Source organism: Mustela erminea, chromosome 1 (genome assembly GCF_009829155.1).
Source record: "Mustela erminea isolate mMusErm1 chromosome 1, mMusErm1.Pri, whole genome shotgun sequence".
In the NCBI taxonomy this organism is placed as follows: Eukaryota; Metazoa; Chordata; class Mammalia; order Carnivora; family Mustelidae; genus Mustela; species Mustela erminea.
Window position 1 is genome coordinate 124,101,200 of NC_045614.1, and position 13,165 is coordinate 124,114,364.

The 13,165-nt window shown below is 37.7% G+C and overlaps 1 protein-coding gene across 2 annotated transcripts in view; it reads left to right on the top strand.

Moving 5' to 3' along the window:
- SPATA16 (spermatogenesis associated 16) overlaps positions 1-13,165 on the top strand; it is a 243,516-nt gene that overhangs the window by 193,873 nt on the left and 36,478 nt on the right. For both annotated transcript variants that reach the window (XM_032341045.1, XM_032341055.1), the window contains 4 exons: positions 1,092-1,238; positions 2,292-2,404; positions 8,801-8,965; positions 11,729-11,812. In XM_032341045.1, the coding sequence (XP_032196936.1) occupies positions 1,092-1,238; positions 2,292-2,404; positions 8,801-8,965; positions 11,729-11,812 (509 nt within the window). The remainder of the gene's footprint in view (positions 1-1,091; positions 1,239-2,291; positions 2,405-8,800; positions 8,966-11,728; positions 11,813-13,165) is intronic.

The following is a 13,165-nucleotide window of genomic DNA, read 5'->3' on the forward strand; positions in this document are numbered from 1 at the left end:
CCAAGACTCCATGGATGACATTTGTCCCTATATCGAAAGTAATCAAGAGCCTAGCAAGCCTGAAGCAAAATACAATGGTTAGGTCTGTGGTCTCTGGAGTCAGACCGCCAGGTATGAATCCTGCTTTGTCCACATATAGGTTATGTTCTTGTGAAAGTCACCTCCCATCTGTGTACTCAACTTCCTAGTCATTAAATGGGGAAAATAGCACCAATTTTGTAAAGTTACCATGAGGATTTAAAAAGACATTGCACAGGAGCGCCTCGGTGGCCCAGTCAGTAAAGCCCCCCAACCCATGATTTTGCCTAGGGTCATGACCTCAGGGTCTTGGGACCCTGCACCACATTGGGCTCTGCACTCAGAGTGGAATCCACTTGTCCTTCTCCCTTGCCCCTCCCCGCTGTTTACTCATTCTCTCTCTCTCTCCCTCCCTCTACCTCTAAAATAAATAAATGAATAAAATATTTAAAAAAAGAAAGAGACAATCTGCCCAAACTACTTAGAACAAGGGAAAGTAGAAAGTAAGTACTCAGTAAATAATAGCTCTCAAGGTCATTAAGTATGTGAGTTTGTTTTACGACCATTTTCCTGACCCTAAAATTATTTCCAAGTCTAATTGTGAAAGTCAGTACATTTGTCATTTCAAATTTTCTTCAACTATGGGAGGGATGTAACTAAGCATGATAGATTTTAATTCTCACTTGGTAATTGTTCTCTTTCCTTTCATATAACATTATTTTTTTAAATCTTAAACTTTGAACAGAAAAATCAAATTCTCTTGAAAAGATCACACAGAAAACTATTAAGCCTGCAAGCTGGTCCTGAATTTTCTATCATTTTGAATATGGAGAAAGAAACCCATGTAATCCAACCATATTTTACTAATTGTTCTGTGTCTTTATATTTTAAGAAAAGTATAAATAATGAAATGTGATTTTGATATATCATCTATTTGACATTTTAATGCATATACTTTTACTTTGCACATTTAATATTTATATTTATCACGTCTTCCAAGTACAATTCCTGAATAGGAGGAAAAAATACCTTTTGTAATCAAACTCTTTAGTTCATTTCCTATTGTATTTCAGATCTTCAAGGACTCCATGTATTGCCCCAGACAGTTGACTGGTCATCTTTTCCTCCCCAACAATATCTCTTGACTCTTGGGTTCAAAAACAAAGAAGATGGGAAATTTTTGGAAAAATTATCGAGTAGGAAGCTGCCTACATTTACAGGTAAATCACCTGGACTTATTATTATCATTTAATGCTGTTATAAGGCAGGAATTGTGCTTTCTTCATCAAGTCTTATTGATCATAAGGCCTAGCATATAGTAGGGGTAGCCCCCCAAAATATGTTTGTCAAGTTATAATGAACTCCTTTCAGTTTTCTTTGTGGGTTAGTTACCAATATCTGGGATTCAGTTTCCTCTAAGACCAATGCAATTCTAGAGTGCCTGCCTCCCTCACTCCAACCATCTCATCCCAGCCATGCTATTACCAGTGCCTAAGCACAGGGCACTTAAAGAATGTAAGTTTTTGTCATCATCCATTAACAAAAATTATCCAAAATACTTGTGTAAAATCAATAATACAGCCAATGAAAACCTTAAATCACTTGGATTATCTGTTTGTTATATTTCTATTTGTTCTACTCTTTTCTTACGTATTTTACCAAGAGCTTAAATCTCCTGAGGAGTTATTATACTTTAATGGTATTCAGTAATTCTGTTGAAACTTCCAAAACTCAAGAAAATATTTACATGGAGTCGAAGTTTCAGATTTGTGGGCAAAATTCACAACCAGGTTGAATTTATTCCTTCAGCTCTACCCACATAATTAAGGATTTGTGTTTTGTCTGACACTCTGTCCTCTGAGGCTTATCTCAACTTTAAGCTACATTCAGAGTCAATGGGATCTGCACACTTGAGTAATACCTCGAAGGAACAAGACAACAATCAGACACATTTATGACAACATTTTTTCGCAAGTCAGGGAAAACATACCCTGCTGAGAGGGATGAATTGTTATAGGCTGGCTCTTAGATCTCTCAATCAGGAAACACAACAAAATGAATAAATGATAGTCTCTAAAGGGCAATGTCTCCTCTGCCTTTCTCCTCGTAGATCTTTCATTGCTATGCATGTGGTCTAGGGATGGTGCTAGTTTCTACACTAAAAATTTCATATCTATTAACATTGAGATATCTGTTTATAGCTTGCTAAAGAAAGCATTTGGAAATGGAAGCCTGGAAAAAGTAGTATAAATGTTTATTGTTACAATTTTTAGAACATAAAACTCCCTTCGGTCTGCTGACCAAAGAAGACACAGTGAGACACATGGAGACAATGGGGAAGCGAATCTTGCCAATACTGGATTTTATTAGAAGCACCCAACTGAATGTAGGTATATGAGTCTTTTATATTTGTCCAATGCACAAATATTAGGCAATTCTAGAAGTATGGAAAGTTTATGGCACAAATATTGCAAGTGTTAGAGGAGTTTAGAAACATTCACAGTTAAATCTCATCTGCAAAACCAAGCAAAGTTTAGCTAATGATTTTATTTTATTTATTTTATATTTTAAAACATACGACAATGCTACACTTGCAATTTCCAGCATTTATTAGGCTAGTGGCTCTTTGAAGAGCCTTTTTGTGTGTGTGTCTGTGTGTGCGCCTTCCTACTATCTAATTCAAGTTTGCAGTACATTTCCTACTTCAAATCAAAAACAAAATTTTAGTAAATATAGTGTTTCCCTATTTCATATCCTGGGCTAGCATACATAAATATTTTGTTATCTACACAAGAATTTGGAGTTTTCAAGCTAGTGCCTCCATACCACACTGATAAATTAGAGGCTTCCCGATGCATTGGCAATTGATCTTTGTACACCCTTAGGGTAAGTTATCTAATCCCTTTTTCTGATCTGGGGAAAATATGCCCTTTTACTTTTCAGTGTTAAAAAGCCCAAAATAATACCTGGATTTTGCTGTGCTGTTTTACAAAATTTAAGCCATTATACTGAAAGTACATAAAGGGAACTTCTCATTAAAGGGCTATAAAGGCTGCATATTTCCCCTTTTTAAAATATTTTTCAAAAGGCCTGTAAGCTGGAAATTTTGAGGAATTTTCTTTTTGTGGCTTTTGTATTACATCATTGATTTGATGTTCTTACCTTACAAGGGGAACCAAGGGGGTCATCACAAACAGCTACTTAACATCTGTTGAGCAGTTTATCTGCTCAATAACATTATTCAGCATTTTAGAAAAGCTATAAAACCCCTAATCTATTTGTATGATTTGTAATTCTATGCATTACAAATACAAAAGCACATTTTTATCAATTTTCCTACCACCAGAGCTCCCCCCTTTCCCATAACTCTGTTCCACTCGATTATCTCCCCTATATTTCTATTATGAAGAAATCCATTTCCATTTTCTCACAGTTCTAGAGGACAGAAGTCCAGGATCATGGTATCAGCATGGTCACGTTCTGATGAAAGCCCTCTTCCTGGCTTTGTAGACTTCCATCTTTTCTCACATGGCAGAGAGCAAACTCTCTGGGATCTCCTCCTATAAGGACATCAATCCCATTATGGGGCCTCCACCCTCATGACCTTGTCTAATCCCAAAGGCCCCATCACCATACCATCACATTGAGGGTTAGGACTTTAATATATGAATTTTGGGTGGACACAAACATTCAGTTTACAGCAATCTCATTGGCTTTACCACAAGCTTTAGGTCCTGTTCTCTAAATTACCCTTTATCATAACCTCCTCTAGCCACACACCATCATCACCAAACTCCCCATCTTAATTAGAGATCCACATTCATCATCCCTGTCATCATCAGACCTTTATACATAGTAGAATCTTTGATAACAAGAACCATCACCATAGAGCATTATTTTTCCTCATCGGTTCATGGTAAGCCTAGCAGAGCCAATGTACTAGAAGTTGTGGAAGTGATCTGCCTGTGTCCTGGCTCTTTGGGGGCAATACCTGCCATACCTTGTTACTCGTCAGGACACTGGCCACATCACCTCTTGCCAGCTCATATATCAGTGTTCTGTGTTCAGGTTGGGCCTATCTAGGCATCACACGCTTTTTAAGTGTTCTTAACTCATTTTTTTTCACCCTCCAAAGGGCTTTCTAGCCACTTAGAGATTGGTATATGCATGTATCTTTATGTGTCTATAAAGGATATTTGAAAACCATAACTAAGATTCTTGGCATCTAATTAATAACTGAATCCTTTAAAATTAGTCAGTACTACTTAGCTAAGTGCGAAGAATTTTATCAACATTTCTATGCTAGCTTCTGTGGGAATTAACAGATTTTAGAAGATTATCTCAAAGATTTTAATGGAATTGAAGCAAGTGAGCTCGAAGGTATCCAGGGACCACAAATATATCCAAATACTGGCCTCTAGGTTTTTTATTATATGCCCAACCACAGCTTAATAAAGCAGGACTGAATAAAATTGGCTGCAAAGGTAACCTAGATTAATGAAGCAAGTAATGAGTTGGTGAGTAGAAATTATTCCTACATGGTACCATTAACTATGACCCAAGAAGCACTCAACAGTGTTTTTAGGATTCCCTGAAGTGTGTTTTTTCTTATCACATAGCAAATGCTGTCCACTTGAATGTTTGGGTATTGCACTGTTCTTATTAGTTGTCACCTTCACTTGTGATGCCTGTAGATGAAGACTTTTGTCCATAGATGTGCTCTGTCAGTATAACCCGAAGGCAAATCATTTAACCTCTGAGCTCTTTTTTCTCATTTATTAAATAAGCTTATATCTGCCAGGCCAACTTCACAGAGTTGTTCTGAGACCCCAAGTACATAATCCATGCTGAAGCACTTTGTTAAGCATTACAAATTGCAGAAGTTTTTAATTGTTTATATTGGTTTTTAGTGTGCTTTGACAAAAGGACTATTTTATAGACCTTTCTCTTACTTGACTCAAGTGTGTACTCTGAAATTATATATTCTTCTAAAATGAAGATTATGCAGATGTCCTACAGATTTCTAATTTTTTTCCTTATATCACTAATGTGCTCAGAACTACTCACAAAGCCAGGATTAGCGGTGTTATCTCCAGCCATGGAGTAGATCTACTAACCACAGCAGGCCTTCCCAGGGAACGTGAATTTTCACCGCTTGCCATAAGATGACAGAAGGAAACAAGGGCTTTCCTTGTATGAGGGAGGTTTCTGTGTATCAGGCAACGATTCTCCTTACACTCTGATCCCAGTTTCCTTACTTTATAGATTCCTTTACTAGACATAAATAACCATGGCCATACAAGAATGATTTTGACATTGAGTTATAATTTAAAATATTCTACCGCTTCCTACATGGCGGCTTTTAATCCTACTGAACATCAGTCCCATTGAACCAGTAGCTCTGTTCTAATGGTATTTTTCCTTCTCTGGATCCTTGTCCTAATGATTTCATGTGCTACCCGATGCCACTGTGCTTTTCCATTCATTAACTTTATTGGCTGCTGTCAGTTTCAAACCTTATGTACTGTGCTTCCTGGGCTAAATGTTAAAGAGTTAAAATAACAAAATCTCTTGCCGTGCATGAAGCCTTCTTCACAGGCTGACTTGCCAAAAAATGACCTAACCATGTTTTTAATACCTCATTAATTTTACTTTTAATTTCCTCTAAGTGAAGCATAAAAAAATGTTTACATATACACATTTGAAGTGAACAGTAATATGCGTTTTCTATCCCTTTTTGGCAATTAATGTTTCTATATGTATGTCAAATGGAATTACAGCCCAAAAACCTGGGCTCTGCTTTCTGGTGGTATTATGTAGTATCACTTATCTGCCAAACATTTAACCATACCTGCTATTACAGGTAGCAATTCTCTGACTGAAGCCTTCATTTAAGCTTGCTATTTACCTAACCTTCATTATACCTGTGTGAGGTTTTAGTTTCAATCTTGGCCACTTTATTACCCTCTCTCCAGCAGTTAAAGACCCCTTTGATCATTCCTGAAGTCTCATGGGTGGGGTGGGGGAAGGACTACTTCTCCTTTAGATTTAGCTCCTGGTAGCATTACACGTTTAAGCTACTTCATCCCTCGTTATTTCCTTTATTTTCTTAAAGCAACAGCATTAAAACATTCTGCCTGGCCTTAGATGGCAATTTGTATCTCTTTTTCACTTTGTCTCTCAAAGACCCCCATCATGTATAGGTAAAATATTAATTTATTAGTTTCCTGATGAAAACCTGCATTGTTTCCCAAAAACTGCATTGGCTTTAGGAGAGGAGGAGGATAGGTGACTATTAGCAGTCAACTATGTTCTGTCCTTGGTATCTGATTCGCATGGAGCACTTCCTGTTTTGTTATGCATCCAACAATCTAGCTAACAAAGCACCATTGCCTTCCACTATTTTTATTTTCCTGATGTTTTGGAAAATTACACTGATAGATTATGTTCCCGAGCAGACTGCTGTTGTTTCTGCTCTTTGGAGTTGAGTCACTACACTACTTTCCTACAAGGAGCCCCATTGTTTATTTTAAAGAAGAACAAAGAAAGCAATTTTTCTTCAGAAAGAAAACGGTTTCTCCTGCAACTTGCTTTTCTCTATTTGACAGTATCCCATTGTTTAGCTGCATGTTTAAACTGAATGGGTAGGCTAGCTATTTTGTCAAGTCAAAGAAGGGATCCCAATTCCACGATTTGCAGTCATCTCTCCTATAGGTTTATAGGTTTTCAGATAAATGATTAATCATAAAGAACAAATTAGCAGGGATAGAAGGACATTATTCAAGTGATATAGATAGGTGTTAGAGAGACACACAGCAAATACAACGTAATGGTGCTCAATCTTTCTGTATTACCAAGATTCTAGAAAAGTGCCAAAATATGAGTATGACATTTCAGAAGGAACTGCTTTGCAAATTCAAGTTGAAATTCAGATGCTCTTTAGTAATGTTAGCTTCTAATAATTTTTCTCTTTAGAAGAGATTTTCTTTGAAGAAGAAAAAATCATGTCTGCCTTCTCTAATGTCTGGGGAGAAAAATCTGTTTTATAAGCATACACAGACTAAAATAGTCCTTGTTCAGATACTAGCCTTTCAGATGGCAGTTTGTTCAACTTCCGTTTGAAATATTAGAAGATTGGGGGTAGGAATGCACCTAGCTAAAATTAATGTTTCTAGGACCACATATCAAGAGATAGATGATTCACCCAGTAAGGCCCAGGACTCTGCCTAGTTAACAAAACCCCATGATTCTGGTCCAGGTGGTCCAGGAGGAACCCTATGATAAAGGAACACTGGTCAACCAGACTTTCTCTTCTGGTTCCAGGATGCAGAATGCAATTGACAAATTAAATCCTCTTGTGACTTCCCACTTCTTATCACCCAACAAACACGTCAGAAACCCAAAGCTTTTCTGTTAACCCTTAGATAAACTTTATGCCCCCCTTTCCCCAATATAAATGAGAATTTTGTGATAAACTTTACATTAAGCATTACAGTTTATATTAAAATTTTTAGAGAAGGTCATGTCTCCTCTTTTATGGCTGGCAGTAGAAAAACACATAGCTGGGCCATCTTATCAAAGGTATCCCCCATTGTTAGAAAGCCCAAAATAAGGTGCCTGGGCGGCTAAGTAAATTAAGCATCTGCCTTCGGCTCAGGTCATGATCCCAGGGTCCCAGGATCAAGTCCCACAACGGGGCTCCCTGCTCAGCAGGGAGTCTGTTTTCATCTTCTGCCTGCCGCTCCCCCTGCTTGTGCTCTCTATCTCTCTCTGACAAATAAAATCTTTTTTTAAAAAATCCCAAAATACTATGGGGGGTGGTGGTCTCTACAAATGTACACAGTAGCCTATTTCAAGATGGATTTTATCAGTTGTTGGGATGGTTCAAGGAACCAGAATCAAGTGCTCTAATACCTCAAGGAGGGGGACCAGAGTCTAAGGCCATCCAGTGAAAACTAAAGATGAAAGAAGAGCTGGAGATCCAATGTAAGCCATTGGGGTAGACAAAATTCAACTACCACAACGTTTTTCAGGATTTAACTTTCATAGAAAATATTCTCTTATAGAAATAAGTTAGAGGGACGCCTGGGAGGCTCAGTCACTTAAGCATCTGCCTTAAGCTCAGGTCATGATCCCAGAGTCATGGGATGGAGTCCCCACAGCAGGTTCCTGCTCAGTGGGGAGTCTGCTTCTCCTTCTGCCTGTCTCTCCCCCTGCTTGTACTTGCATTCTCTCCCTCTCTCTGACAAATAAATGAAACAAGAAAGAAAGAAAGAAAGAAAGAAAGAAAGAAAGAAAGAAAGAAAGAAGGAAAGAAGAAGGAAGGAAGGAAAGAGAGACGGAAGGAAAAAAGAAAAAAAAAGAAAAGAGAAAAGAAAGGAAACAAGATAGTAGGCAACTCTTAGCTCCTGTGATGCTTTGGTGACATAGATAAAGTCCCCCTCTTTAAACAAACACACCTTTCTGGGATCCCTACTAGGAGAGTGGAATGCATGTTCAATTTCAGTCACCTCTCTCCCCCTCAGCCCAGGTTCCTTATGCAGGGTCACCTGCAAATCTTTCTGAACAGTCTTGCAAAGCATTCCCTTTTATATACATTCATCTACATGAAGGCAAGGTACAGATGATTCTCAAAAATAATGGAAACAAACATTTATTTGTGCTCAGTACCTATTGCTTCAAAGGATGTAAACATATCGCAATAATATCTGACTTCAATCCCCGGGGAGAGGTCTATGTCTGTGATTTTGTTCTAAAACACTTCCTTTTACTGGGAGACTAGGGGAGTTTCCACGGGTGCTCAGGTGTGATGGAGAAGTTGCAATACGCCAGCCTCCTCAGCGGACTGCAGAGAGTAAAGGAGCAGTCCCAAGTGATCAATCAAGCCATGGCGGAGCTAGCAACCATTCCCTATCTACAGGACATCAGTCAACAGGAGGCAGAATTGGTAAGTGTTTTTCTTTGTTTAAGGCTTTCATGGGCCCTGGGCTAACAGAAGAGTGATATGTTCTGAAAAGAAAAAAAACTGTGAGAATCAATGTAGTCTGAGGGAAAACTGCCCAACCCTCCTGAGGCATTTTAATAAAGAAACTAGAAAATGTAGAAAGGTGTTTCTGTCTTTTATTTGCTCTCATCAACTAACTTCCATTTTTATAGCAAGAATTTTGTGATGGTAAAAACATGGAAAAGGGCTGATTATTCATATCGTGGATCGGGCTTTTTGTTTTAAAGAAAGTATAATTATAATAAATTATTTCTTAAACTCCAAGTTATGTTAATATATAATTTTCTTGAAAGGGAAAGTGAGAGGACAAGAGTAATCGCTATATAAAGACCAACCCTGCAAAATAGTCTTTAGAGTCTTCTTATTCATTTCTAGTTTCATACATATGTTGGCAGTGCAACACACATACACATTCACACTGGTACATTTCTTTTTTAAGATTTATTTAGAGAAGGGGAGCACAAGCCGGGTGAGGGGCAAAGAGGCAGGGAGAGAGCATCCTCAAGCAGACTCCCCACTGAACATGAAGCCTGATACAGGGTGTGATCCCAGGACCTGAGCTGGGATCAAAGTCAGACACAATCCACTGCGCCATCCAGGCACCCCCACACTGGTCCATTTAGGTAAAAACAGTTGTTTCATTGGAAAGGAAAATGTAATTAGTCAAATGATTTTTTTTAACTAAATTGAAGAATGAACTCAGAAAACACAGAGCCAGTCAAAAATTAGTTGAAGGAATATCTTGGAGAAACAATCTTCAAATAGATGTGTATATTCTAACAATAATCAATATTAGGAATGATGGCTCCTCATTTGTAAAACTATTACTAACCCCTGTGAGGGCCATTCGAGGATAGGTAAAATTTACTATATATGGAGATCCTAATGGTTTATAGGTAAGGGCTCTTTACTTTGAGGCTTTAATTGAAGGTAGCCAAAACTAATTATAGACCTGAATTGAATTCACATAGCAGGGATGAGATCAACCCAAACTGATCACCTGTAATTTTCAGATAAATAAAGCAACCCTCCCTCTTGGAGCTTTTAAAGTTGTAACAAATTAATCCATCAAGAAATGAACTGCCAACATTTATAATGTTCATCTGACCCTGTAAAAGGGTATTAAATATGTAGTGATATTCAGAGTCAGTATATAAAGTGGTCTGACTCGCCAAATAATAAAATTATGCATACTAAAGTTTGAAGCTATGGGGTGAGGAAAAGTCTATTAATCAGGGAATTACAAAGTCAAAACTGGCAAGAATACATTCTAAACCTTTATGGTTCTGTGCAGTGGAACACCTTCTAAAAGGCTAAGTGTTTATCCTACCACTCATAAGACATTCAGGAATGCAGTAAGTATGGAGTTTTCAAAGTGCATATTATAGCCAATTTTAGATGATTAATGCTCCTCTGAGATAAGAGGAAGCAAAGAAAATGTTAATTTAAGAAGCTGGCACACTGTTGATCCTGTCTTCCTGAAAAGCACATTCAAGATTTAAATGAAAAAATACAGGGGAGTTTCCTGCACTTAGGTTTTTCAACCACTTATCTGCAGCTTTTTCCCCCCCTCTGGAAATAACTTATATTTCTAAATATAGACAAAGAGCATCAAACTAGCATTATTGACATGTTTTACTCACATGTTAGTGTAATAGCTCACTATCTAAAACCTTGGAAAATAGATTCATGGAATATTTTCATAATTTTTATGCCTACTAGAAAAAAAAATTAATGTCTATGGATTTATATGTATAGGCCAAATATTTAAAAATCACATATCTTGCAAGATTTCATCACCTTAAGTAATAGATTTTACTTTCCAACTTCCAAGCGCAGGTTAACCTAGGAAAATAAATCCTAGTAATATCACCTCTGGTGCTACAAAAACAAGGACTGCTCAGTAGAAGAGTCTTGAGTGACTCAACCCTCCACCTTCCTGCTTAAGCTCTGCGATATCTAACGTAGAGAGAGATCATCTGAGAGTTCACACTCTGATGCCACAGTGAACTGAGCTGGCATTTGTTCTTTTTTTAGAGAACTTTCTTTTTCAGTTTTGATCATCACATGGCTTGATGCAGTTTCATTACTTTGCAGCCACATACGCAGCATGTACATGGGATTGTTTTAACTTGGAATGTGGCAATTTTGGGCAAAGGGCGGAATTTTCTAAACTTGCCTTTGAAAAAGGCATCTTGGTTATTTTGAAATTTTAGAAAATAAAAGAATAGTAAAAGACTTTAAATGAGCTAACATCCTTTAGAAGGCAATAAAACAGCGCAATTTTAGTATTGTCCTCGGGTGAGCTTTTGCATGATGCCTCGAATAATGATACATTAGCCTCAGGAGAAAATACTAAAATGTGTTCATGTACTACATGCCATTTCCTGAGTGAATTAACTACTGCCTTCATTCTTTACAATCCGAATCTGTTTTTTTACAAAACATCAACACTTACTACATTAAAACCTATATGTTTTCTACAAATTTTCAAGAAGAATCTTTTCATTGTTATAATATTTTATATCTGCAATAATACTTGGTAATGACTGAAGCAAAGACGAGGTGGCAGTGTTCATTGTCGGAAAGATGAGTAATAAAATCATCAGCGTACAAATGATTTTTTAATTAGGTTTTAATCTGTGTATTTAGAGAAGTTATTTCTGTGTGAATTCCACACTGATAATTTTTATCTTGGTGCCACAGCTGCAGTCACTAATGGCAGATGCTATGGACACCCTTGAAGGAAGAAGAAACGATAAAGAACGTGTGTGGAATACAATCCAAAAGGTAAAACTTTCAGCTGAAGGGAAAAGATATATTATTCTCAAAGAAAATATCCATCTTGGGTCAAATCTGTTTAGAAGATAAAAAGAAAAGAGAGCTCTTCAGGTTCTTTTATTGTTTGTTTTCTTTTTTAAATAAATGCAGCTATCTCCCTGGAAGTATAACCAGAATCAAAATGGATTTATATAATGTTACCTCGAGTCTGTTTCTCCAACAGATTGTGGTCATATGCTTTCATGGGTCTTCTTATGTTCATTTTCATATTCTATTTTCATTATCTGCTTTGTTATTGGTTAATATAGACTTTTTTAAAGCCCTCTCATCTATGTTTTAGTCCAACACCCCCCCCCCAACACTTTCCCCACTTGAGGAGTAATGGCTACATTTCAGGGAACTACAAAGAAAATAGCACATTGATGTCTTGGGTGAAGGAGTAACATACTGGTTGTTAGAGGTAGAAAACCCTCCCTTCATTGGCTACCTCAGTTAAATATAACAAGCACAGAGCTGCACCTAGTACCAGGTACTCGGAAGACTCATGGGACACTACAGAGCTCTTCGACAACGTAGAAGGGAATATGTTGAGTCTCCAGTCCAGTTAAAGGCAATAAATTGTAGTCAGTCTACTCCTTATTCAGTCTCATCCAATCATTTTCAGAACCCATAAAGGGAGAACTGGTGTCAGATATGAGAAGAGCAAACAAAAGGAAACTCCAGTTTAAGAGGTAACAGTCAGCCATGATGGATTCTAGTGCATCTGAGGGAATGGGTGTCTTCTGTAATCAGTTCAGAGGCCCTATCATAAATGCATAGAACAGAAATGATATTTCTGTTGACTGTCTACTGTGCTGGAAGGAACACTGGGTGTTATGAATATTGTGCTGGACAATACAAACACAACCCCTGCCTACGTGGCCTTTACCATCTAGGAAAGAAGGCAAGTACACAGCTACAAGCTTACCGAATATTATAGTTAAAAAGTAGATGTGCAATAATCTGTAGAAACAAATAGGGGAATATAATATGGTCTGAGAGGTCAGAAAAGTCATTTTGGAAGGGCTCCTAGGTGGCTCAGTGAGTTAAACATCTGCCTTCAACTTATGATCCCAGGATCCTGGGATTGAGCCCCACATCAGGCTCTCTGCTCAGCGGGGAGTCTGTTTCTCCCTCTCGCTCTCCCTCTGTGGTCTCCCCACAACTTTTGCTTGTGCATGCTCTCTTTCTCAAATAAATCTTAAAAGAGAGAGAGAGAGAGAAGCTATCTCTGAGAAAGTGATACTAATACAACATTTTAAGGATATGTAGTAGCTGTCCAGGTAAAAACAGATTTCTACAGAGGGCAGAGTTTGTACCAAG